Source organism: Streptopelia decaocto (genome assembly GCF_964273445.1).
Source record: "Streptopelia decaocto genome assembly, chromosome: 2".
NCBI classification, from domain to species: domain Eukaryota; kingdom Metazoa; phylum Chordata; class Aves; order Columbiformes; family Columbidae; genus Streptopelia; species Streptopelia decaocto.
This window is the reverse complement of record NC_138655.1, coordinates 3,002,906-3,030,289: the sequence shown is the minus strand read 5'-3', so window position 1 is coordinate 3,030,289 and position 27,384 is coordinate 3,002,906. Positions and strand designations below refer to the sequence as shown.

At 43.7% G+C, this 27,384-nt stretch overlaps 1 protein-coding gene across 1 annotated transcript in view; it reads left to right on the top strand.

The window, feature by feature from the left end:
* ADGRB1 (adhesion G protein-coupled receptor B1) overlaps positions 1 to 27,384 on the top strand; it is a gene marked incomplete at both ends in the record, with an annotated part of 208,435 nt that overhangs the window by 49,664 nt on the left and 131,387 nt on the right. Inside the window, 8 exons of the mRNA XM_082044888.1 lie at positions 6,784 to 6,891; positions 12,552 to 12,716; positions 14,267 to 14,431; positions 17,883 to 18,056; positions 20,398 to 20,562; positions 23,956 to 24,057; positions 25,583 to 25,689; positions 26,455 to 26,649. Coding sequence (XP_081901014.1) covers positions 6,784 to 6,891; positions 12,552 to 12,716; positions 14,267 to 14,431; positions 17,883 to 18,056; positions 20,398 to 20,562; positions 23,956 to 24,057; positions 25,583 to 25,689; positions 26,455 to 26,649 — 1,181 coding nt within the window. The remainder of the gene's footprint in view (positions 1 to 6,783; positions 6,892 to 12,551; positions 12,717 to 14,266; positions 14,432 to 17,882; positions 18,057 to 20,397; positions 20,563 to 23,955; positions 24,058 to 25,582; positions 25,690 to 26,454; positions 26,650 to 27,384) is intronic.

Sequence of the window (27,384 nt, the reverse complement as noted above, 5' to 3'; positions counted from 1 at the left end):
GAAATGGGATGGTGGGTAGCCATGGACCCTGGAAGTTTGGGTTAGATATCCACCTCCGCTTATTGCGCAGAGCACAACAGTGAAGGATGAATCGCTGTTTACTCACTATTTACTCACTCATCCTTTCCATAACAAAACATTCAACAAAGCTGATCCTAAGTGAAGAAAAGTCTGATTGTACATGGAGAGGCTATGATTCAATACATTATTTAATTTGTTTTCTGTCCTCTTTCCATTGCATACCCAGCCAACTCCTGCTCCAAATTGCAGTGTGGTTTGTTTAGCTGATCTTATTTGAAAAGAAAGGATCCTGAATCAAATGAAAGTACCTAGTTTGGAAAGAGAGTACACCCACAGAATGTGGCAGCACAAATAGACTAATCGTTTTGAAATAAATAAGTTAATTGTGATTAATTTTCCCAAAGGTCTCTCCACAGACAAAATGCTAAGCCTTGTTGTGATGCTTGCAAGCTGACAAGCTAGAAAGCATTTAAGGGAAAATATGAACAATTAATCTTTCAAGACTTGTGCAAGCACATCTTGAAGTCCACATCCTACCTCAAGATAAACCTGTAGCTTTTTTTATCTACCAAACCTGTGCATTTGGTTCTGAACTTGCTCCTCAGTGAATTTGTCCCTTGTTGTCTTTGCAGACATGCCAAAGAGAGGTGCACTTTTTGACTGAGGAAGGGCTTTTAATTTTTCTGCACACAGCCTTTCCTTCTCTTTGCTATGATTTGTCACAAAACTTGAGAGGATATAAAGGTAGAATAGAAATCCTTCTGTTTTAAATCTGTCTGTTATTGTCATACTGACTTCTGCTCATAGATTTGTTAGGGATGAGTAGGATGTTCATTCTTCCACTTGGACTGTTATTTTCCAAGTGTTCATTATAGGTTGTAGTTAAATAGAATCTAATACCTTTTTTTTTTCCTCTAAATTAAACAACACCAAAAAATAAGTAAAAAAAAAAAAAAGAAAAAAAAGAAAAAAAAAAGAAAGAACTGGACAGAAGAAGATCTACAATCTTAGAAAAGCAGCAAAACAAAACAGGGATGAACACTTGGATGTTTTCCTCTTTGCTGTGTGCGTAAATAGAAACTTGTCCAAGGAAACTAATAACATTACTGAAAAGTAAAATCAGTTGCTGGTCAAGCAAGTTAGCTTAGAATGCCACAGAAATAGCCATCACCCACAAGGGTAAATCCAACTCTTTTCTTTAGATTCTCCTTCCTTTCTTCTGCCAAAGTGGCTCATAACCTCATGGCTGATTAGCAAGAGTGTTTTAACTGCTTATTTGGATCTCCAGCAGCAGGAAGAGATTTTAGTCTGATGCCACATCTGGGGCAGGTTCTCAGTGGGAGCAACTCTGATCGCTGCCACTTAGCTCCCTGGAGCTGCTGAGATGAACTTTTGTGAAGGATCTATGAAGGCTTCACTGGTCATTTTATTTTGCCTGGCTATGGTAAATGCACTAGAGGGATCCCACCCTTCTTACCATGCAGGTTCTCCCCCAAGTGGATTTTCTCTGGGTCCTGCCATCCTTCCTCTTTCAGAGCTGCCCCAGGTGGACCTTCAGCAGGTCTCACTGTGCATCAGTGGGAATGGTGACTTACAGACTTTCCAAGAGGTGTAACTTTGTGCAGCTTGGTCACCAAAACATAGGTATAGCCACGTGGTTCCCAGAGATGAGACTGAACTTATTGTCTGGAGGCCATAGCTTTGTTCGAAATCATTTCACAGGGATGGCTGAATGACCCCACAGGTGCCACTTGTATGTGGGCTTTATGTTTTTGCACTCACTTGAGCCACCACCTCTGCTGTTTCATGCAATGGAGTCTCTTGTTTGATGGTGTTCATGTGGCTAAATTTCCACAAGGATACATATCCAAGCCCAATGAAAAGTGAGCCAGGTAATTTATTTCCATGGACCAAACCCAAAGCTGCAAAACTCTGAAGTAAAACTGTAATGAAGGTTCATCTCAAACTGGAAAGGAAACTTTGTCTGGTAATAGCATCTTGGTTTAGACAGAGCCTTTTTTTCATGGCAGCTGTTCAGCTCAAGAGACATAATCTGAAGGACAACATCCAGTCTTTGTTGTGACTCTGATTATTCCTTGCTAGAGGAAAAGGACTCGGTGAGATCCTCCTCTCCAGCACAGACAGGGGAGGTTTCCTCCATCTGTTGGATTTGGCCAGGAGCTGCTGTTTTACAGACAGAGAAAAAAAAAAAAGCCAACCCAAGTGTGGTGGCAACTGCTTGCAGCGAAGCTCTCTGTGTCCACCCACTTTGGATGGAAGGGGAGACCCGCTGTGCTCCACTGGCCTCTCTTGGCTTTGTGGTGCTAAATGCTACGGTTGCTCACAGCCTGGCACAAAGAGGGTCCTGGCATGAGGCTGGACCCGCAACGTGATAAGGACAATGTCCAAAACAGAGAGGGGATGTCATGGGTCTGACCCTGGCACTGGAATTCGACAGCACTGGAGAAATGCAAGAATAGTCTGAGATGTAGGCAGCCTGCATTTATTCTTAGGGAATTAAAATCGGCAGAGGAGCCAGCTGAAATCCTGCCATCCCATCTGGCAGAGGCAATGCAAAACCATCTTCTGACATTTATGAATATGCAGATTGGGCAGATACATCTCCCCTAGTCTGGGAAAGAGGTGGCTGCATCCTGCCCTGAGGTGTCTAAGTGTGACAATGGTGCAGTCCTGTCAACTCGTGCTGGATTTCCAGCATGAAGTGAGTTCAGGATCTGGCCCTTTGGCTGTATAACTGTTAGAGGTGTGAAGAAAGGCATGTTCCACATGGCATTCAAAAGACTGAGTCTCAGTCCCACTCTCTGCCGCCCCTGATTTTAATTAAAAATAACCTGTTTGCTGTAACCACTGAGCTGAAATATCCTGTGGATGTGTGAGAGCATCTTTACTCCCCACAGACCAGGCTAGGATTCGTTGCAAACTGGAAGAGCACCTTGTCTTATATGTACCTGCTGCTGCTTGCAGGGACTTCACCCTGTCTTCCCTTTTAATGGTGATTCGGACATTTAGTATCTGGGGGTTGCATATCTCCCCCAGTGACATTTTTACAAGTCTCAGATGTTTGAACCGAAATGCTTTGTACTGTTTCCTTACCTGGTGCAATTACCATATATCCAGTTGCCTCCAAAATGATCCTCTTCTAGGTCTGCTGAGATCTTGGTTGTTAGGGGTTGTTAGTGATTCTGCCCTTCTCAGTTTTACTCTTTTAGCAGCTGCTAGATGCCCCAGAAACTCCACAGCCAACACCTTTTCCTTCAGTTTTAGTGCACTGAGATATATTTACTCCATTTCAATGTTTTGGGGGTTTTTTTGTGTGGTTTTTTTTTGTTTGTTGGTGTTGTTTTGTTGGTGTTGTTTGTTTGTTTTTGTTTTGTTTTAATCATCCCTTTCCACACTTCATTCTGGTCCATCCTTTCAGTCCCACTACCCCAGCTTGTCTGAATAATTTTCATGGTCCTGCTTTTTTCTTTGCCTCTCCTGTTTAGGGCCTGAGTATAGAGGGAAAAGTGTGTAGCTCTGTTGAGACATGTTTGGATGTTAAAGCTTTGGCCCACCACACCACAACATCTCTGCGTTCATTTCTTTCTTTTCCCTCAGTTGTGTTTCAAGGTGCTGAGGTATTACATGTCCTCATTAGAAGGGTTGGTCTCCTGCTTCCACTTCCCACTGCTGCTGACATTGCAAGACCATCTTCCCCCTTGAAGTTTAAGCTATGTTCTTACAAAATCTCACATGCTTGCCTTTGTTTGCAATTGAAATCTCTCTTTTTTTCCCTCCAATGGCTTTATTTCTCTATCCCTCATGTTAAACTCTCCAAGGTGTTGAGTATTTCAACAATGTACCATCTTCATGGCATTTGTAGAGCTGGGATGTAATCAAGTCTAGGTCTTGCTTTGATCCTGACATTACTCCTCTCCACTGACCTCCTTGTAGGAAGCGGGCTGCTGAAATCTGACCAGCTGTCCACTGCCTTTATTTTATGACCTTGTCCTCAGCACTTGCTCCAAATTTGCCTCGCACATAAAGAAACCAGCTTCCCTTGCTTTGTTCAGAATCATGGTTGATTTTTGCATACATTCAAGCCAACTGTACAGGGCAAATGTAAGCCATGCTCCGTGTTAAATAGAGACAGACTTGCTTCTCTGCAGCACCTTTTCCAAAGGGGAGGCAGCCTGCCTGTTGCAATGGAGAGACCTCAGCATGGGTCTGCAGGCTGTCTTTGCTGGAGGAGTCCTGGGACAAGCTAGAAGGATCACACATTCAGCCACTAGACTTGATTGACTCTGATTAGGATGAGCAATAACAGCACATGCTTGTCGTATCCATCAGAGAGCATAGGAAATCTTGCAGCTCCTTTGAGACCAGGATCAGTCATTAAGAGACACCAAGAACATGAGGTCCAAATAGTTGGTGAGAGGAGGTCCAGGATGCCAAGGCTGCATTTGTAACTTCTTATTTTCCTCTTTATTTCCTTTCTCTGTCTTGCTTCATAAGATCATAGAATCATAGAATAATTAGGGTTGGAAGGGACCTTCAAAGCTCATCTAATCCAACCTCCCTGCAACGATCAGGGACATCTTCAACAGGATCAGGTGACTCAGAGCCCCATCCAGCCTGTCCTGTGATGTCTCCAGGGATGGGACATCTACCACCTCTTTGGGCAACCTGCTCCAGTGTTTCCATCCCTCCATGCTCACTGGCTGCTTCTGGGATATTTAATCTCAAGTTTTCCTTGTCACCTTCCTTGCTCTGGGCAGCTGACAAAGTCATCCAAGCTCCACATCTGCTTCTTGTTGCCCAGCCCCTCTTTCTCCTCCCAGCCTAAACAAATCTCTGAGAATCCTTTGGGATTTACTGTAGATGGAGATTTAGTGTGCATTTGTGGTTTGTGTGTTTTCATGAAGAGAACGTAAATCAGAAAAGAAGAAGGTGCATGGTTCTAGCCAGCAATGGATGGTGGGAATGGAGCAGAGTTTTAGATATGTCTTAAATATCGGACTAATTAACCTGTTCCCTAAACAAACTCAAGACACTGGATTTTGGAAAGCTATTTAAAGGCTGGATATTTTTTTTTTTCCCAATTGAATTGCACAAAGCAAAGTCCCATGACTTTGTATCTATTAAAAATAAAGATTTTGGCCCCTTCTATTCCAGTAAAGAGCCAGACAAGAAACAAGTTGGATGCAAATATCAGTATGTTTGTAGTCTTGATATCTGGCTACTGGTTCCTTTTCCTTGATAGTGGCAGGTGAGTGTTTATGCTATCTCGTCCCCTCCGGTCAGCAGCCTGCAACCTGTTGGTGCTGGGAAAGTCTGGAGGAGGCAGTTTCTATGTTCTCTAAGCCCTGCTTTTGGGCAACAGTAAAGGAGAATAATATAATTTAATTAAATAAATGGGCTCCTTCCATGAGCCAAGCTGCTGAATATAAAGTCTGGCTCCTGGCAGGGACTCTCTGAATCATTCTTCTCCCTCCTCTGCTTTCCCTTTTTGGATGGCAATAAAGACTCCTGCCACCACACTGAAGCTTCATTAACCTTTATTAATTTTCCCAGGGTTCCGGGATCAAATTTGTCACCATTTCATCTCTTGGCAGTTTGTACTTCTTGAAAAAGATGTCTGACTGTTTTACCTCCTTGGGGAAAAAGATCCTCTGTCTGGTACTTGCTGTTTGGAAACAAATTGGTTGCCAGATCACAGATTACTCAGGCTCAGCTTTGCTTTCTCCTATTCTGCATGACTCCAGTGGAGTCAGCTGAGCCATCCTGATTTACAGCAGGCAATACTGGGGGGTGGGATTTGGTTGCTATTGTTTGATTGTTTCTCTGTTTACTAGGAGTGTATGTGTCAGAGTTGCAACCTGCCCAGTACCACAGAGAACAGAGGTTTTATTTTTCCCTGTAGCAAATTCAGGGCTGATCCACATGGGATGTAAATGCAAAGCTTGCAGAACCATGAGTTTGGAAGCAACAGGGGTGTTCGATGTCCATTGAGAGTTAAATGCCTTTACAGTGGATGCATTATTTACCTTCTGATCTCAACCCCATGGTCTTCAGTGGGAGATTTTCAGTTAGGACATTAGAGTGGGGAGTTTCGTTCTTTCACCTAAATTGGAAAGGTGCCCAGCTATAGCTCTGCTGGTACCTAGGTCACTTTGTTGATACTAGACCTTCATCTCTTCTTGTCAGTGGTGGTAGGGTAGAGTTTGTCAAGGAGACATTCCTTTGAGCTATCCCTTTCCTTTTCACCTGCCTGCTCCACTCAGCATTTTCTGGTTAGTCTACAGAGCATTTCTAAGTAGATATTGGTTGCAAGGCAGAGTTTTCCACCAAAAAATACTGCCAGTCCTCACCACAGATCTCAAAACACTATTAGAGATAATGGGATTCCATGTTAGCACATCTGAAAAAGCTAAATCCTCCACAAGTACAGCAAAAGTTACCAACACCCTAGAAAATCATTGCAGTTGATTAAAGACTGGGAATAAGGGATCGTATTCTTCATAGTCCAAGTCTCACTAAGAAACAAGGGGTTGAACTGCCAGTCAGGCCAAGTCTCGCAGGCTGACCCAGTGCTAAAGCCTCGGGGACTGCTGGTCACCAGGGCTGCTGGGGCTGGAAAGCAGATGGTCTTGTCAACTGAACATAGCAGGTCGCTGTTGTTTATATACGTGTAACCTTTGTAGTGAAAGATCTTGCAGAGTGAACCAAGGTGTATTTACATGACCCATTACCTTGCCATAGCCAATGGACGCTATAATTCCAGAAGCCAATCGCTGAGGTCCACAGATAACAGAAAGCGAGAGGACACTGATGAACTGCAGCACTACGGGTACCCTGCACCTCAAATAGGTAAGCTCTGACCTACCACAACAGCCTCTGGATCTGTCACACTGCCTGGTCACTGCACTTCCCAGCTGGGCTGGGCTGTTTGCATTGACTCGCTTTGCTGTTTCAATGACCCAACTAACAAACTCTTTTCCTCCCAGGTTAGTGTGGGTTTTCTCCAACAAATCACACAAAGAGCAAATGGTTGTCGGCCAGTTTTTTTCCCATCTCATTGCCCTACAGGGTTGTGTGTTGTTGCCATTAGCCAGAGAAAGCAAAAAGGGTTAGATGCAAAGCCCTAACCAGATCACGCTTCTCACAGACTGCTTCTCATCACCCTGCCTACTTCTAAGCCACTGCTTTGTTTGAACTATCTAAACAGCCATGGTTCATTAAGCCAAAGCTGACTTTACTACAAAATAGCATCTTTGCTGACGTCCATGTCATGCCTTCCCATTGACTGTAGGAGGAGATGTGTTGGGTTTGATGGGGAGAGAGCACAACTGCTTTCCTCTGTCACTGGATCTTTAGTGCTATGCAAGAATTTATATCTGGTAGGTTCTGCAGCAGGACATTCCACCCTCCTGCACTTGGAGGGGAATAATATGCTGCAATATCTGAGAGTATCATCCAGGAAGATGGGGATGAACTGGACCGAGATATATGCCAGGTCCAATCTGGAGAGGTTTTGTGTTCTCCTTTCACAGCTGCCTTTTGTGGCAAGAGCTCAACACTTCATGAGTCTCAGGCAACACAAAGTATGCTGACCCTGGCTACAGGTTGAAATCATTACCCAGTGACCTTGCAAACATTTTGTGGTCTGGGAAGGTTTCATACAGGTGATTTGAAGAACCAGTGAAATAGATTATAAGGGAGTGTGGGACATATTCTGATATAAATTAGCTGTGCTCCATCCAACACAACAGGACTTTGTCAGTGTGTACCAGTGAAGAGTGTCATGAAGTTGGTGTGGAATCTCTGGGAATGATCAGGCAAAGTATGGGGTTGTGGCTTGCAAAACAAGGCAGGGGACAGTTGGAATTTCCTTGCCACCATGTACTACATCTGCTCCCTGCAGTGAGAGCAGCTCCACTGCCTGCAGTATCGCTGGCAAAAGGCTGCAGGAAAAGGAATGCATTTGCACCGTTGTAACCTGGTGAAGATGAGCTCAATCTCTGTCACACATGTCCAAATGGGGGGGACAAGTAGACCTTCCAAGGCAAGTCCTGTGATATCTCATTGTTCCTGCTCCTCCTGGTCCCAAGTTGTGGCCCAGTGCTTTATTCCAACCTGTGGCTCAGCCATCAGGTTCATAGCTTGGCTTTTCTTCACATCATGCAGCTGGATACATCATCTGGGCTCAGTGATATCTGTAATAACTCCCTGCCGTCATAGCCACTACTATAGCATGTCTGACTTGGGCTGCGGTATCCCTGGGTGCAGTGTGGGTTGGGAGATGGGCATTGTCCTGCTGCAAGCTTGCCATATTCCTGCCACTGTCCCAGGAGCAGCAACTGCAGCCAAGTTGTTCAAAGAAATTAGGATGGAGGAGATGTAAATATCAAGTAGAAGTTACAACTCAGGAAGGGATTTAGAAAGAGTCTTTAGCTGAGGACGCCAAAGCAAAGCCAACATCTTCCCTAGCAATTGACACAGTTTGTAGGGAATAGAACATTGCACATACGCTCAAAAACTGGAAAAATGTGAAATACAAAAAATAGCTGATGCTAGCTGTAAGGACTAGGGATGAGGGAATGGCCCTTCTCCTGCCAGTCCTCCACAGCCCTGGCATCCAGGTCCTGTTGGCCATCAGGCTCTGGCACTCTTGTGGTCTCAGCTGCGGTGTTGTTGGCTGCCCACATGTCTCTTCCAGCAATAGCACAGGAGTGAGATCCAGCCCGGCAGGTCCCTGGCGTGGGCCCTCCTGGCTGAGCCCACATATGCTTCCAGGAGGTCTTTGCCAGCTTTAGGATGTGAGAGAAGAAGTGGCTGCATGTGAGGAGATATCAGATTGGCAGATGACACCAAAAAAAAGGGATCCTGGCTCAGGGCTGGCCAGATGTTGGAAAGGATCCTGGATTGTTGTGTTATGTCCTGTGGAGTGATGCCCAACATATCTCTTGCAGCACCTTCTGGGACCTCTCCAGCTGCAGGAGAGGAGCTGCAGCTGGCTCTATGGGAGCACCAAGCCCTACAAAGGATCATCTTCCCAGCTGTAGTGGGATCTTCCCCCCCTCCTAACTCTTTTGGGACACTCCTGTTAATTCCCAAGCCAGCCCTGAGCATTACAGGACTAATCAAAGCTTAGTCCTGCAGAGACATCAGTCTACAAGCACCAGTCATGATGGAGGGCAGTGCATGGCTCCTTGTCCTCTGTCGGGTGAAGGCTGATTTGGTGGAGTGCATCTCTGGAAGGTCTAATTATATGACAGTAATGAGATGTACTACAGGGCGTTTAAACTCGATGAGCATGGTAGACTCATGCCCTTATATCACAAAGCAGAGCCAGCATCCACTTCTGGGATAAATAATTGGAAGATATCAAGTCCAGTAAATTGTATTTGCTGCACACAGAGGTGCAGAAATCCTTCTCATCCATAGTTTTGGTGGTGGGCAGCATTCTGCTTCTCTTGGGTGGAGAATGAGAGAGCTTGTTCTGATTCCTGAGAGTGTCTTAGAACCGGGTCTGGAATGGTCTGAAAATCAGTTGAATTTCTACAATGTTCGAGACCAGACTGGACATAATGCCCTAGTAGGCTGAGTTCATTCAAAATTACACCAAATCCAAAGGAACAACCAACACTTGGAAAATAAACTATGTTACAGATTTAAAAACCAAGGATTGGTGCAATGTGAGAGATGATAATTGAGGAAGTTTATGTCTAATCATACATATTTCTACTGTGAAGAGGCAAAGGTCAAAAATAATAAAGAAGAGGAAAGAATCAGAAGTGAAATTTGGTTCAAAGACCTCATTGATTCATCTAGTAGCACAGTAACTCTTGTCCGAATATGGAGATTGCAAAACCACAGCCAGGTCTGATTGGGATGGTGGTGGGACGGCAGCATGTCCAAGCCATGAGTTTCTGATGGAGGAGGCAACTGTGTTTCTGCAGGCTTCCCTTGGCCTTTCAGAAAGACTTTTTAGGCAAAAACTGGCAGCATTTGGCTGCCAAAAAATGCCATCTCCCTGCTAGTGAGGGACTTGATGCTGCTTGGTGCAGTATTGGGGAGGTTGCTCGAGGTCGAGGGAGGGGGTTCTCTGAGCAATGTAAAGGCATCGTCTGTCGGTGCAGCATCCAAACAGGCTAGGTGGCAGGAGTGGTTGGAATCTGTGGGTCAAAGAGGGATCTTCTGAAATCTGAGTCACTCTGGATGGCAAATGTTGAAATGATGGTACCAAAAAAGTAACTTCTCAGTGGGGAACTTAGAGTATCACAGAACTGTCTATCTGACAGTGCCAGTTGAGTTCCTTATTGGAAAGGCAGCAAAATTACCATGGAAATGCAGATCTCTACATACCAGAAGATCTAATATTTGAGAAACAGCATATGGGAGTGAAGTTTTCTTGAAGCCCCAAAGTCTCAAAACACACAACATTTTCTACACATCCCAGAGAAAGACCAATGGTTCATAACATTTATTTAACTGGAACCAGCTGTGCATATTACTGAAAGAAAACACAAAAGCAAAGGGATACAGTATTGAGCAACTTTGGCTTAATGAACAAAGACACTTACATCTCAGGATTATCATTGTAATGGCATAGATGAGGTGAAGCATCATCCTTACCTCCACTTCTTTTTAACTCCAGCCAGTAAATGAAGGAATGAAAGCCTGTCCATTTTGCATTGAGGATAGGTTTTCCTCTACACTTTCACCCTTTAACAGTCCTGCACATGTTGATTCACCATCCTCCAATTAATGGGCATACTTTTAATTACAAATCATCTGAATGACTGGAGAGATTCAAAGTAGATGTGCTGAAAACTATGACATCTATTGAATAACACAGATAACTACCAAAAATCCCAATTGATTGATAAGGGCCACAGACACTTGAAATCTTGCATAAAATTTAATTGCATGCAAAAAACTCCCTTAAGACACCAGTAAATAAATACACCACCTTGAGGAAGAAGTCAGACATGCAGAGCTTTAGGACACCTGAGGTAATATTAGACAGCTTGGTGGTCTCCAACCCTTACAGTACACATGACAGTTCCTGTACTGACATGGACTTTCACTCAGCTGATTTACAACCCATATTGCCCTACAAGCAGGCTGAGATCTCAAGCTGTAGCAGCCCACTGTTAGAGTCCTCTCCATGCTCTATGTTACAGCTGGTCAATCCAACACAGCATCTACTGTCCAGTTCTATTTGGGAATGGGGTGGTGGCATGGGAAAACACATCCAACTGCTGGGTGCAGCTCAGGCTGTGCCATGTTTTACAAGCCCTGAAGTCACGTTTACCTTCTGCACCCAGTGCCGTGATCCTTCTTATATCATTCATAGTCTGCCAGATGAATCTGCTTATGATGTGACACTGCAGTCTGATGTTCTGAAGAGTATTTGTTATGCATATTATCTATTCTGTGCCCCTTTAGTATGCATCCTCAAAGATGTGTTGGTGTTTATTTGTGCCATATGCCTGTGTACTATACACACTAGATGTTATGTTCTAGGTTTATCATGTGTAAGTATTAACAACCTATTAAAAAATCTAAAAACCTAAACAATGCATAGATTAATGAAATGAAAAAGAGCAGGCTTTCATCTGGGGGAAAGAGGTATTTTCTCAAGGATAGACTGATGCCTAAGAAACTAATGGAAAACTGTCCTTTCCCTGCCCATGTCACACTTCTGGTGACTTATCTGGTGGCTGCAGCCTGGCTGAAACAAACCTGGCATGACCATTTGTCTACAGGGATATTAATGACAAACGGAATATGTCTCATTGTTTTCCAGTCCCATCTCTTGATCAATGGGGTGCTTTTATTTGCCTTTCCAATCCTACCCCATCAGATAAGCAGCTGATAGGGACTGGATGTTGGCTGGGAACAGTTAACCTTGTTCTGTATCACATGGTCAAAGCAGATCCGCTCCAAAGGTGAAGGAGATGACAAGAGGAATCTCTGTGGGATTACTTCAGCCAATGCACTTCTCAGGCACTGTCATCTTCTGTTTTGTCTGTTCCTCCTCTGCCAATCTGCATTAGCAGGGGCTGTGAGAAAGCAAGGAAAGGAGTTGAATCTTTACAACTGCTCGATTTATGGACACATTTACTATATCTATCTAATCATCGTTACTTAATTGGTACTATCTCTGAGTAGAAGCTTTATATCCCAACTCACATGATTATGCAGTGGCTACACCACTTTGTCATCAGTAGTCGAGTCTGCCCTGCCCAGTGTCCTGATGATTCCACACTGTCTTTCCTCTTCCTTTTTTTTTCCTTTGTACCTCTGTGCTACAGTTCTATGCAGTACCCCCAAAAAACTTGTAGCCCATTGTCAGCCCTCACATTTTCTCACCAATCCCCTTGCACTCTTCTGGTCACACCACATGTGGGACACATTGCACAGATTGCCAGCAACTTGTGAAGTGCAACTTGGAAAGCACTACCCTGGAGATCTGGGTGCCAAGGATGCCACGTCCTCACCTTCTGCTCCAACCCCAACAGGTGATCCTGCGGCAGAGGAGTGGTCCCCATGGAGCGTGTGTTCAACCACCTGTGGGGAGGGCTGGCAGACCAGGACGAGGTTCTGTGTGTCGTCTTCCTACAGCACCCAGTGCAGTGGTCCTCTCCGGGAGCAGAGACAGTGCAACAACTCTGCCGTGTGCCCAGGTGGGCTGAGCATTCCATGTACATGTGGGCAGGAGGGAAAGGGAGATGCACAGAGAATTGACTGCCTGTAATATCTCCACTGTGATATCTTCTTGGAAGGAGATGTTTTTTTATTTCCTGTTCCTTATCTTTGTACCCTGAAACCTCATACAGAGACCTTTGCTAGACCAAGCACCATTAGATGGGCACTTGTTTCACATGGTATGAACAATTAGATGTTATCTAAACACAATGAACACAGTACATCTGAAAGGCATGTGCCCTTTGAGGTCTTTCCAAGCGTGAAACAGACTGGGAAGGAGAAGATGACCCTCTCAGTTGCCCAGATACCAACACTGGTCACACTGCTGCAAAATCAGCAGGAAAAAACTCAGGCTGCTGGTATGTTTATGAATGAAGACACCCCTCATTTCTGTTTTTATATTCCTTCTTCCACAATTTTAATGAAAAGACACCATCTGGGGAGCCTGGACATAATTTTGAAGAAGTATGCTATTAACCCAGGTGTGTTATTCACAAGTCCTGACCAGCAACACCATTGTTCAGAACCAATCTTACAATGGTGAAACCCCCAAGCTGTTTTCCCATGCTTGTTCTTGCATTTCCTCCTCTAGTTATCTTTTATCATGCAAGATATCTGATGACAGTTACAAAATACTAGTTTTGAATGCCCTTTCCTGAGACTGGTGGATCACTCACTGTTAGCAACCAGTGAAGGACTGGAAAAGTACCTGTATATATATATATATATATATATATATATATATATATTTTTTTTTTCCCCAAAGCATTATTGATTTTGTGTTACCTTCTCCAGTAAAGCTGCAAGGGATGGAGTCCCTTAAGAGACATCAGTACATTCTTGCAACATTTGGCCTCTAGAGATTACAGTGACTAACCTTCCATAGATCACCTGGCTAGATTAGATTAGACTGGAGAAGACTAGATCAGTTTAGATTACAAGGCTTTAGATGTCTAATTCCAGGAGTCACCAGTGATGGACCATGTTGCCCATCCCATTTTGTTCTTACAAGTCTTCCTAGCTTTTCCCTGTGGTATCACTGATGTATGGTAGTAATTAGTAATCAGACTAAAACTTTTCTGAGAGCTTGAAAATTCTGTAGCCTTTGATGATATAGTACCAAAGATGTTGAGGGAAGGAAATAAGGGTAATAAGTGACAAAATGATGGTGATGCTGCTTCCTAAAAGGTGCTGGGTTTTTTTGTTCCTCTCTAGGTAAATGCATCTCTAGCTCACAAAATGTCCTTTCTTTTGGCTCAAAAATCTGAAAAAATGGGGTAAATTAAAAGTGTGTTGTGATTTATTTCAAGTGGGCTGGAAAGTAACAGATGTTTGGTGTCAATACCAAAGTGTAAAAAGTTACGCGACATTCCTCTTTCACATTTTGGGTTGGTTTGTTCTTGGCCTTCCCACAGTCCCTTCTCACATACTTCTCATTCTGACTGCAAAGATACTGTGTTCCATGTGCTTACTGACTTCTCCAGACCTCCTTTGGAAAGGAAACTTACTACTTCTGCTTTGATTGTAGTGCATGGCACCTGGGATGAGTGGTCTCCATGGAGCCTGTGCTCTTCCACGTGTGGAAGAGGGTACAGGGACCGGACCCGGACATGCAAACCCCCACAATTTGGTGGGAACCCCTGTGAGGGCCCAGAGAAGCAAACCAAGTTCTGCAACATTGCACTTTGCCCAGGTAAGGCAGTTAGAGATTCAAAGCCTTCCCTCCAGCAGGTCTCCCTGTCTCTGAAGATGCCCACACATGGTCGCCATCAAGTGGGTCTGTAGATGCCTCAGCTGAATGAGTACATGGCCTGCATTGTCCTAAAGAAGATCTATAAGGAAATGACATATTGAAGGAACAACCTAGAGGTGCTTTTTGGGGTTATTCAGCTCAGCATTGTCTCAGGTTCACATTTGCCCTATGTAAAAACTTTCAGAGGACACATTATATGGATTGGATCCGGACTGACTCAGCTATCTCTATTTCCAAGACCATCTTAAGCTTCTCACCTGTTACTTCCAGTGACTGGTTTAAAGTTATTTTGCCTGACTGGGCTTGTTGTGCTGGAATTAAGTAGTAGTTTTACTTGCTAGTATTATACGTGCATTAATTCACTATATATGCAAGTCTTCTCTGTACCTGATCCTGGTTGCTGATATGGACCAAGAGTCTTCTGAGAGCCTTCCATCCATATTTTAATACTTTTAAGAACTTTTTGCCCACCATAGATTTAACTTCCAAATGACTTTCCCTGAGTTTTACTTTGAAACACCAGAAAGAAACTTCAAGATAAAATAGCTTTGACCCACTGGAAATCCGCTTGTATCCCTGTTGTTTCCTTCTCTTGAATCAGACTGGACCTGGGTCAGAGACCCTATTAATTTATCTCAGGGTGTCCTGCTGAACATGGTCTGAACAAGAGGGAGCTCCCCAACGCTTTGCTCTCTCCTGCAGTAACATCAACTGACATTTTTCCAGTTTAATGAGAATCACTATGAGGCATTATTATGTCCCTGGAGGAGGACAGGGATTGTGGGAGTGATGAGAACTTTGTGAAAACATTTGTGAGAAGTCTCCTGGCATTTCCCACACAGTTTTCACCTCAGGTAACTATCCTTGAGTTTCTGGCCGCTGTCCAGAAGACTCTACTCAGAATAAGAACATCCTAGACACCAAATAGACTCTGTCATAAAAAAAAAAAAAAAAAAAAAAAAAAAAAACACACAAAAAAAAACCTAATTGAAGAAATCAGATCTGGCATTTCTTGGGAAATAAAACATATCCTGAGTTAACATTCATCCATAATTAATTTAAATACAAATAAATATGTGGATACACTGCAGTGAATGAAACAGTGGTTGGAAAGACAAGCAGTCCAACTGCAAGACTTCAGCTCTAATTAATGCCACAAAGGCTTTGCTGTGCTAAATGAGTATGATGTTGGGGGAAGCACTGAAGCATAACAATGGGCGCTGCTCAGCACTTGACACACCAGACAGTCATATCACTTATTACCACCCTGCTCTGAGGATTTATTGCTACAACTGATAAGAAATGCTCTTCTGCAGGGACAACAGAACTTTTGTTCCTCCAGAGCAGTAGATATCATGGGCTGAGCTCCAAGTCCTTTGAAGAGAGACGAGGAAGACAATGCCATTCTCTGTGTAGGCTACACCAGCCAAATTCCAAAGAACATTTTTGATAGACTCACACTGAGGTGTGACAGTGGCATTGAAGGGTCTTTGCTGTGGCTGCGATGAAGAGCCCTCAGCATCTTGCCCAAGAGACATCTTAATGTCAGAACATGTGGCTGAAGGTGCAACACGACCATCTCTCTCCATTTTCTTAAACATCTTTGAAATTACAGTTCATGAATAAATAATCCCTTATCTCAAAGACAATTACTTGTTCCCTGTCTCCAACTCAATGAGAAATTTATGCATGCGGCTCTTCCTTATTTTCCTGTCTCCAAATTCTCACACTTGTGGTAAGCTGCCAATCACGACTTCCACAGCAGCAGGCAGGGCTGAGGTAAATTCAGCTTTTTTAACAAATTCAACTTTTTTAGTAAATGCAACTTTTACTTTGGTAAATGCAATCTTATTTTCTCAGTATAGGCGAATACAAATGAAGGGCAGGCACCATCAGTTCATAGTAACTACCAGCACTTCCTTCAGTTAGAAAAATCACACGGATTTATACGTGGTAGGATCTACTTTGTGCAATTTTGGATCATTTCCAGAAAGGAATCACCTGTGAGTCACCACTTTTTGCTTTTCCCTTCCTTGGGATTGATACGCATTGACATGATGTTGTGAATTTTTGTACAAAGAAAACACCAGGCTTGGATTGCTGAAAACAAACACTTTTTGGAAGTACCTTTATGCCTGCCTCATTTTACACACCTTCTGATCTCACATGATGCCCTCTGAACTAACAGTTGCTCATTTGGATGTTTTTGACATTTTTTTATGTGTTTGCAAATAAACAGCGGCTCAACTACACAACTGAAATAGGGTTTATTTGGGGCTGTTTGAGTCCTTGCAGATTACACAGGACATCTATTTTTTTCTTGGACTGACAGAAAAAAAAAAAAGGAAATGAGCTGCAATGTACAGCAACGTGATTTGTGCCAGAATTCAGACTTTTCAGGGATTCGCGTTGTGTTTTTTCCAAGTGAGAGCTAGAAGCTAGTGAGAGGTAAACAGAGCATGATGACCGCTGCTAATGAGAAAAAAGTGCTTCAGGAATAGCCGGCTGGGTGATGGATCTGTTGATCAGGGACCAATTAGGGTGCAACTGCCATACTTGGGAATGTCTCACACTGCATCACGCTAATAAGATATATTCATGTTTCTCTCCAGCCCTGTCCCTATCATAACCTCTCTTATTCCTGCCTCCTCTATTTAATTACCAAAGACACTGCTGTGTAGAGACATATCAAGACTGTCAGTGTTAATTCAGCTGTGAGAGAAGAACATTGACCACACACACACACTCTGTTTGTGGTCTCTTGTTGAAGCACACCTTTGCTCTGAGCAGTTCCCAGCCAGCAGTGTGAATACTTGTGAATAACGCCATGGTTTGAGTTTCTGCATGTGCTTTAATGATAGACAGAGCATTTGAATGCTGGAGAAAGTTCCCTTCCTGCAGATTTCTGCATTGCTTTGGTGAAAAACGGGTTCCCTCAAAAAGTGCTGATTGCCCAAAATGGGAAATATCATGGTAATGTATTGATTCCTTCCAAAATTTTCAGTGAAAGCATGATCTATGCTCTCTGTTTTGGTGTTATGTTGTAATTGGCACTATTAGTAGTTTTGACTTTAGTGTTGGAATGTGTAATATCAATAATTTCAACTGTTGCGGTGTCATGTAGAGTATGGATATAAAAATTGGAATGTTATGGTACTTGCATCCTGCCGGGCTGCAACATAACAGTCAGAGCTTGCAGAAGATTCCAATAAATTGCCATTGCCAAAGTTATCTGAACTTTTTCTTTATGATCCGTGCCCTCTCTCATGCCGGGTGACTCCAATTTGTCCTCCCTTGTCTCAGTCCCTTGTAGGCACAGGCCAGAGACTCTTGCACGTACCTCCTTCCAGAGGGAGCGATTTTCACATTCAGTTTTGTTTTCTCTCTTTGGGCCACTCAGTGGATGGCAACTGGAATGAATGGTCGAGCTGGAGCTCCTGCTCGGCCTCCTGCTCCAACGGTACCCAGCAACGGACAAGGGAGTGCAATGGACCTTCCTATGGGGGAGCTGAATGCCAGGGACACTGGGTGGAAACCAGGGACTGCTTCCTACGCCAATGCCCAGGTCAGTGAACTACAACTCTGTCTTGGGTCATCCTTCTCTACAGTTCCAGGTAGGCTTTCGTATAATCCCCTCCTATTTTCTTTGGAGAAGAACAGTTTTCACCAGTAATACAGTAATGAGGAGGTTGTGGGTCATAACAATGGACCACGTAAGCCAAAATCCATAGCTGGTAAATGCTCCAGAAGACCCTAGAGAGGTGAGTAATTGTCTACAGGGAACATGTCTTTCTAACCTTAGATACCATGTTTTGGCATATTTTTAAAACAAACATAAAATCAATGAAATCATTTTTGTGTTTTCATGCTCCAAGATGTTTCATCTTTCCTTCTTTTTTGTTATTCTTTTCTTCTACCAAATTGCCACTTCTAGTTATATTTGAAGCAAACAGGGAAGCAACCACCATTGTGTCACAGGTTTGAACCTTGTCTGTGATGAGGTCTGACACAATGAAGCTTTGATTCATGCCTAGGACTGATCACTTATTTTACTCATGTAGCTTTGTCTTCTAATAATAATAACAATGATAATGATAATAATTCCTGCTGCTCCTTCTGTTGTAACCAGTACCTTACACTCAGCATAATCACCTTGTCTTCATATCATGGACCATGGTGCTCCAGGAGAGCCATTTCATGCAGGAGAAGCAAAGAAAATTGAAGCAAATATCAGATCACACCACAAATCTGCATTTCTCAGACTGACACCAGCACTAGAGAGTTGCAGGTGGAGTTTCCTCCTTTCTGTGCAGCAGTCTTGGGGGAGGACGTTGAAAAGGGACTAGTTTGGTCTGCTGGTGTGGAAAATATTCTGATCTGGAAAGAAGGCTTAAACAACTAGAAGCCTTCAAGAGGGACCAGCAACCAAACTTTCTTTCCATGCTTCTTCTGGACCATTCCCTGGCTTTCCCAGGGTGCTACACCCCTGTTAAGCCCACAGGACTGAGAAGGATTGGACCCTTGAGATGGAGAGGGATTTTCTCCCTTTTCCACCTTTTTCCACAAGAAAAGGGACAACCAGAAACAGGTCAGTTCTTAGAGGCACTTCTCATACCTTGTGAGCAAATGCTGCCGTTTTCTCTACTCCACAAACATAAAAAACAGTAGCTCTTCAGCCTAGTATACCCGTTTCCTCAGGGAATTCCTATCCTTTCTGGTAGCATCACCATCTGTAGCAAAGCACAACCAGTATTTAATGAAGATATTGGACTTTCCTACATGGTCCTTAGTAGATTTTGATGTTTGGGTATCTCACTCCTTCTTTGCAAGTTATGGAGATCTTCAAACACAAAAAGGGCCTCACTCTTTTTTAGACAACCTTGTCCCACTGATTTCGGAGTTAGTTATCAAAGAAATGTTGGTCATGGCTTCCACTACAGATGGCGTCACCAAAGATGCTAATTTTATTTTACTTCTTGGAGGAGAAGACAGGGATCCCCCACTCTCCCAAAAAGAGTTATTCAACCCATGACATCTTAACTCTTAATTAAAAACCAAATAAGAATCAGAAGATTTAGGTCTTTGCTCTAGTTCTGTCACTAAGTTGTTGTTTCTCATCTGTGATGCAGCAGAGGAGAATGTTTCCCTACCTTGCAGGCTTGTTGTGAGGTATAATTAACATTTTTATAGTGCTTTGATAAATGCCATTGTTAATGTAAAAGAAGTAGCATTTTGATAAATGCCATTGTTAACATAAAGGAGTAGCATTTCTGCTGAATCTTTAAAGATCCTGGGAGAAAATACAATGAAACAAAACAATGTCCTCATTTTATTTCCAAGGCCCATGAAGCAACAGTGCAATGGAAAAGGCTGGAGGGAGGTTTATTTGGAAATGGCTAGAGGGAGGTTTATTTGATGTTTCTTTATAGTTTATTGCTTGAGGGCTCTGCTGGTCTCTAAATCCCTGGGCCAGACTTTCTCTGGGAAGGTCAGTGTTCACACATACATTGTGCATCCCAAACAAACTCAAGCGATGGACTTTGACTGGCAGATGTGGCTACTAGACAGGTTGAATGCCTGCCCACCTGAAGAGTGTTCATGACCACAGCCCCAAATCTGAGCCCAAGGAAAGAGATAGGGCTGTTTTTACAGGAGATGAGGATGCTGAGGAGAAACACAAGAATACCCTTCAACCACTAAAGGACTGCTGCAATGGGAAGGAGGACACACTGATTTCTTGTCTGTTGAGGACCAGACAAAGATCTGAGACAGGAGACCTTCCTTCCCACTGAGGCGTGCTCTACTCACCCTGTGTTCCAGTGGTCATCTTGGGACATCGTCTCCTTCTGTTGCAGATTACATTTGGGACATGACAGTCTGTTTTTCTTCTCTTTTTTTGTCTCCAGTGGATGGGAAGTGGCAGGCCTGGGGAGTGTGGGGCAGCTGCACCACCACGTGTGGAGGTGGGACTCAGAGACGTGACCGCATGTGCTACGGACCCTTCTTCGGTGGAGAGACTTGCCAGGGCCCTAAGGAAGAGTATAAGCAGTGCAACGACAGAAGGTGTCCTGGTATGTACCCCAGACCCCTCACGCTTTCTTTTGAATGAGGGAGAAAGACTGTCCTGTGTCAGAGAGATGAATGTAACAAGGAGTTGTGATCTAGTTGAACCCTGCCTATGACTCAGGCACAAGATAAGCCAATGGCTTGATTTATTTCCTGCCCAAACCAGTGTAACCATACTAATTTCAGTGGATGTTTGGTAAGTCCCACCAGGCTAACCTTAATGTTTTTCATGTTTTCATTACCATAGAGTCATAAGAAGTAAAGACACATTGAAAGTAAAAATTGATATCAGAGTCTTGAATCCATGAAATAGTTGAATATTGAAGATGCCACAGTAGTTTACCTAGCCCATGGGAGACCTGCACATCATTTAATTTTTAAAAAGGACAGATGTTTCTGCATCTGTCAGAGTCCCAATCTCACTATCTTCCAGCTACAGCCGTGGGAGCAGCATCCATTTGAGAAAAAGAGTGCAAGAGCCTGAATGGAGGGTGAATGAGCTCTAGGACAGGAGAAAAACTGGGGTTTAACATGAAAAATAAGCAGGAACAGATACTTGCAAATGGGAATATCTGTTTCTGTCTCTCACACAGCATAAAGAGGCCAAAAAAAAAGGCCTGTGCACCACTTTTATTTTCTTTCTCAGTCTCAGTTGAAGTGTATGATAAAATAGCTGGTGGGGAATCAATGGCCTGTGTGATGTTGGCAGTCAGACTGCATCGATCGTAACGGGCCCTGATTTTTGACCAAAAGGGTAATTAATTGTCAGAATATCACAGGGAGAGACAGGAGAGATTCTCACAGCATCATCCTGGTGGTCCTAACAAAAAGGAGCATCTCCCTGAAAGACAAGCTGGAGCTCGGCACAGCAGTATCCGTTTTGGTGCCTATGTTTTTGGGGACGGATCTGCCACATTGAGGACAGCTGACCCTCAGACTCCCTTACAAACTCCTGAAGACAAAGATGAAAGCCAAAGCACTTCAGCATGGAAGTTTCAGCCCATTTAGCTGGAAGATAACAGAGCAAGAGGTTGTGTGCTTGAGAGAACATATTCATTCTTTCCAGCTATGCTTTAATAAAAGACATCACCTCTCTTTACAAGCTGTGCCTCTCAATTAGCAGTGGTGTGTGAGAGTCTCCTCTAACTCAACCACAAAGCTCTCCCTCACCATAGAAAATCTTAGCACCGGGTTGTCTGGTGGTGTCTACAGAGTGATGCAGATTTAGTTCAGCTTCAGTGTGTGCCAGCTGGGGCCCTGGCAGAACAAGCCCAATCTTTTATTCTCTTTCTGCAGGGGTTGATGCCTGCACAGTGCTCAAAAGGAAAAGGCATGTCTCAGAGATTGAGCCCTGCTAGGGTTCAAAACCAGAAGGGTCTCGTTGCAGTTGTTAATTTGCAGGGGAAGGAAAAAAAGGCGGGGAGTCATCAGAAGCTAAAAATAAACCCGCTCAATTTGTTCTCGAGAAAGTATCAAATGCCAGCATGATTTGATATGAACAGAAGAATTGAACTTAATTGGGTTAGTTATTAAAATCTCCCAGTGCTAATAGGTTACTCTGGTAAAAAGGATTTTGTTATGAAGCAATATCAAAAAGGGAAAAAGAAAAAAAAAAAAAGGAGGGAAAAAAAAAAAAAAATAAAAGGGATGAAATGAGTCTCTCCTGGCCTGGGAATTGCTTCTGCACTCACTGGCAAGACAACACCAGACAATCAGTGTATTTCTAACGAGCATCTCTGATCCACAGCATCCCTCAGTGGTCCCCAGGGAGACTGCAGGGGTGATGAGACCAGGAAGGTTTGACAGGTCAGAGGAGGAGAACGGGGAGGGCAGATGTGAACATGCTCCCTCTGCTTTTTGAGGTGTTCTGTTGTTTTGTAGCCAAGGGTGCAAGACCCTTCTCACCCCACACCCCAAACCCTCTTTCAAACCACAGTTTGATGTGGAGAATCTGTGATTGTGGCCAAAGCGCCAGTCCAGGAGGCAGGAGTTTTGCATTCATCTCCCTGCTCTGCCACAATCACAACTGGGTGTCTTAATTTTGCTGTCTTATAGCTTCATGTCAACAGATTGGAAATAAAACTGACTCTTTTCCACCTATGCTCTACCTTACCTACAGAAGTCATAAGCTTTTGGCACAGGGACTTTTTCTGCATATGTGCAGAGCACAGCAGGGGTCCTGCTTGCCCTCTGGGATTTCATTACAACAGAGATTACTCAAAAGGAAATTTTAAAACAGGGGAAGGAGCATCTGTTTCCAAGCAGAGAGCATAAGTTGTTCATTACCAGTGTCTAGTGAGGAGGAATCTATCTTTGAACTGCAGCTGAGGCTGAAGCCTCGGAGTGTTGGAGTGTAACTCCAGGAGCAATGATGTGTAGTCAGCTTCTTGTGTATTGTATGAGTACTTCAAAGAAGTAGGACTTGCCATGCCCATAATCTTAGGTTTGAGCCTTTCCCATAGCCAGGTTGGTGCTCTGGGTAGCTCCAGAGCAGCAGTGGCGTATGTCCATTGTGAAGCATTCGCAACATGGTGAAGGTGCTGAAATGGTCTATGCAAGCATGTCCATTGGACTATCCTTTGTAGAAGAAGCCTTCAGGGCCATCACCACCCTGCAACTCTCTTGAAAGTGACATCAAAACTCAAGTTCCCAGTCTTTTTTTATGGCAGATGAACATTTTCCCTACAATCTTGGCATGTCTCTACTGACACCACTGGACCCTGGTATGGGCAGCATTTTCCTGCATGGCAGCTGCCAGGTTCCATGGTTGGCTGGCTTTGATTTTGTAGCTGCCTGTCTTGACCAGGTGCAGGCATGCACTCCACTTCCTTTTTATTAGTAGTTTTTAATGCTTGATAAATAAAAGCTGTGATCGAAAACCATTAAATCAAGTTTTTTCTCTTCCTCATCCTCAAGAGTGATAAATAGCTTTAACATCATCCTTGTGGCTGCCCCCATTTTACATGCTGCCCATAATGAGTTTCTTGGCACAAAGCTCTCTTGTGGTGAATGTTTTTGCCCATGTCTCACTGACTCTGGGGCCAACTCAGCTCCACCCATTGACAGAAACATCTGAAAACCTTCCAAAGAACTTTTTCTATGATGTCTCAAAACAGGTTTATGCAGTCTCCTGGGCTCTGTAGCAGTGTTTGGAAATTAGCTGCTGATGTGAATCCTTCATGTTAGTGCTCAGATCTCCAGAGAAAATTCTGGAGAGGTTAAGTGACTTTGTCTGGAGCCATGGGCCAAGCAGCTGCAGAGTTCATCTCCAATCCTCCTGGCTCATATCACACTGTTATTCCTTCCCGACCACACTCCCATGTTTCCTCTTTCCACTGTCTTTTACACGTCCGTCCTGAGTAGAAGACTTTACCAATGCAGTTTTTCCTTCCTTGCAGAGCCTCATGAAATTTGTGATGAGGAAAGTCTTGGTTCTGTAGTTTGGAAAGAGACACCTGCTGGGGATGCTGCAGCTGTCCGCTGTCCTCGCAATGCCACCGGTAAGAATGATTGCATGCTTTGGTCAGGGAGTTGGCCCACCCTCAGAGCATCCTTCATCCTTTGCTTCCTAGATGAGGAGAACCTGGTTGTGGGGGGACAGGACAAGCAAATGGACTTCCCTCCCTTCACTCAGAGCTATCTTAGTTCTCCCTGTGTTTCTGTGCTCCTTCATTGTTTAACAAGAGCTTCTTGGTTCATACTGGAGAATATGAGGTCATGTCCCATCCACCTACTGCCTAGTCCTAGGACAACTTTGTAATTAAGGATTACTATGGTATGTTCTACCCAGTATCTACAAATAGCTCTGCAAAAGCAGGTAGAGATTTGTTAGAGTCCTCTATATTTGAATACCACATTTCTCTCCATTTCTCTTTCATAAAAGTAGCTGCTATCTGAAAGCTGGAAATCTGAATTGTGTTGTCCACTCACACTTAGGTGCTTTCCTCTCCTTCTCAGAAACCGTAACATCTCTCTAAACTTACTTTCAAGTGCTCCAGTTGCTGGTCTGACCATGATGGTGTGAAGTGATAAGATCTGAGCATCCAGGTGTTATCTGTTGTTGACTGTGGCCACATGTCCCCCAAGGAGTGGAAGGCAGTGCAGAGAAGGCTCAGGAGACATGCTGGTGGTGGAGCTTGTCCTGAATTGCATGTTCCTCACTCTCAGGCAGGAACAGAAATGGGGGCAGCAGTGTCTGTAATGAATATAGAGGTTTTATTTTGTTTGAGTGAGGTTTTCAGATAGAGACAAACCCCACAGCTCTCTTTGACTCACACAGCCTGGGACAGTCAGTGTCATCCCAAATGCTAGTCTAGAAAGAGGGCTGTGTCTATAGCAAGGTCACTGAATCATTTAGCAGTAACAATGGGATTGTAGACACAGCAAAGTCTGCTCCTTGGAGACTCCCCAAATGGCAGCATAATTGCTTGAGCAAGGTGATCCATCTCCCCTTCCTCCTTGCTGATATGTCTATTCCTCTGCATCACAAAAGAGTGTGATTACCACCGCAAAACTCACTGTAGGCTGAAGCTAAGGAGAGGCCTGGGGGAGGACTGCAAGCGGCTTTCAGAATTTTTCAGCTGATGCAAAGATGGTGCTGTTGGATATTTATTCTTCTTGAGACTGTGTAGGCAGCACAAGCCACTGCGGCTGGTTTAGTTGCAAGTACCAGACCATGCCACCTGGGGAGGCTCGTGTGACTTCCTGAGCCAGGAAGAAAGCTGCCCTCCAGGATAGACAAAACCTCCTTTCACTGTGACTAGCTGTGTTCTATCTCTTAGGTATTGTTTTCATTCCTTTTGCTGTCCTGCCTCTCCATAAGAAAATGCAGGAAAAGAAAATAAAAATAATCTCTCCTACATGCTCGCAAATGTTGTTCAGGTATCTACAGATTCCCCCGTTGCCCTTTTGGCTGGTAGGTGTGACTATATGGGTGCATTGACCAGGTCTGGGTGGCCTCCATGAAGGTGCTTGGCTGTTCAACCTGCTGTCCCCACTCCCATATTCATTTCTTTCCTCTTCCAGGGCTGATCCTTCGAAGATGCATTTTAGATGAAGAAGGAATAGCTTATTGGGAGCCTCCAACATACATCAAGTGTGTTTCTATTGACTACAGGAACATACAGATGATGGTAAGGCAGACCAGCTTCTCAGCTCACAAGGTTTTGGATCTCCCCAAATGCTTCTTACACTACTGTATTTAAAAAAAATGAGGAAAGCAGGATTTTCACATGAAAGGGAGATGCCAGCTCTGCTTGACTTTTCTCTTTCTGGTTTTGTCCTCTTAACTTGTGATACATGAGCACTTGGCTCCTCACTTGGTATTTTAATATCTAGGTTGGCAGAATCCAGGTCCTACCAGGTCTTTGTTGTCACATTATCTGTAAGAATCTCTCTGATTGTATCACTTTTAAATAAGCCACTTATTTTTCATTAGTCTTAAAATCATTGTTACTGTGAATTTCTGCTGACCTCCTGTGACTTACTTTAAAAAGGCATTGCCTTTATGAGAATGGCCCTCTCCTGTTCAGGATGAGATATAGTCTTTCCTAAAGTAGTTCCAAATTGGTTATAAGAAAACAAGGTTTTGGGTCAAAAATCTTCTGTTAGCTGGCCTTGGGTTAGGAACAGAATAACATCTGTGTAGTAGAATAATCTTTTCTGAACCTGTACACAACCTTTTCTTTGTGGGCATACAGAAAATTCCACTTCTGCTCTCCTACCATTTTAAAAATATCACGAGCTCTCAGGCCAGCAAAGATTGTCACATTCATCTAATCTGCACTCTGAATTACAAGGAAGGTCAGAAACCTCCCCCCAGCAATTCCTTCACTGAGCTCATTAACTTGACTTTGACTGTCACTAAAGTGTTTGTCATGTTTCTTTCTGTTTCTCAGACCAGGGAACATCTTTCCAAAGCTCAGCGTGGATTGATGGGAGATGGGCTGTCAGAAGTGCTCCAAAACCTTGTGGAAATCTCTCAGGATGGGACCAGCTACAGTGGGGACTTGCTGTCCACCATCGATGTACTCAGGAACATGACAGAGATCTTCCGTAGGGCTTATCATAGCCCAACTTCTGGGGACGTGCAGGTAAGCTGAGATGCATATACTGGAGACCAAGGCTAGGTTACAGGTGTGTGTGCATGCACAGGGCTCAAGGTTTGATTGTCTCCTTTGTAGCTGCTACGATGCTGATGAAAAACAGGAGTATCTTCTGCCCAAGTGGAATGTCTTTGTGTGTTAACAAACTCTCCTTTCAAAGTGGTTCTCCCTGTCTTATAAAGTAAGAACTTGAAAACCAAAGTCACTCTGAACTATTTCAACCTGATAGCACATTACTGTGGAGTCTAATTGATATGAGAACGTTATTTGGAAGGGATGGAACTCTAATGACTAGAGGTTGGACGATCCTCTGGTATCAGGTATCTGGATGTTGACGTGGGTAAATATCTTGATGACTTCTCATCCCAGGGTTTTACTTTCAGTGGTTGCATGCAGAGTGGCTACAAGATATACACTTGGGATAGGTCATCAGCACATGACTTGAAACATTAATCTGATCCTACAGGATCTGCAGTGGGTGGTAAAACTAGAGAAAAAAATCGATGGTCTTGAAATACCTCCTTCCTTCTCATAGTGTGCTGCAATGATACTACCATGCATAGCGCCCTCTTGATCCATTACTGCTTCTCTTGCCTAGTCACAGAGAAAAGATGATCATAAAGTTTTGTTATGCTGTAAATAACAGAAATAGTAGAAAACAGGATAGGAAGGGATTTATACAAGGCAAGTTCATCTGTTTGTAACCAGTTTCCGACAGACATC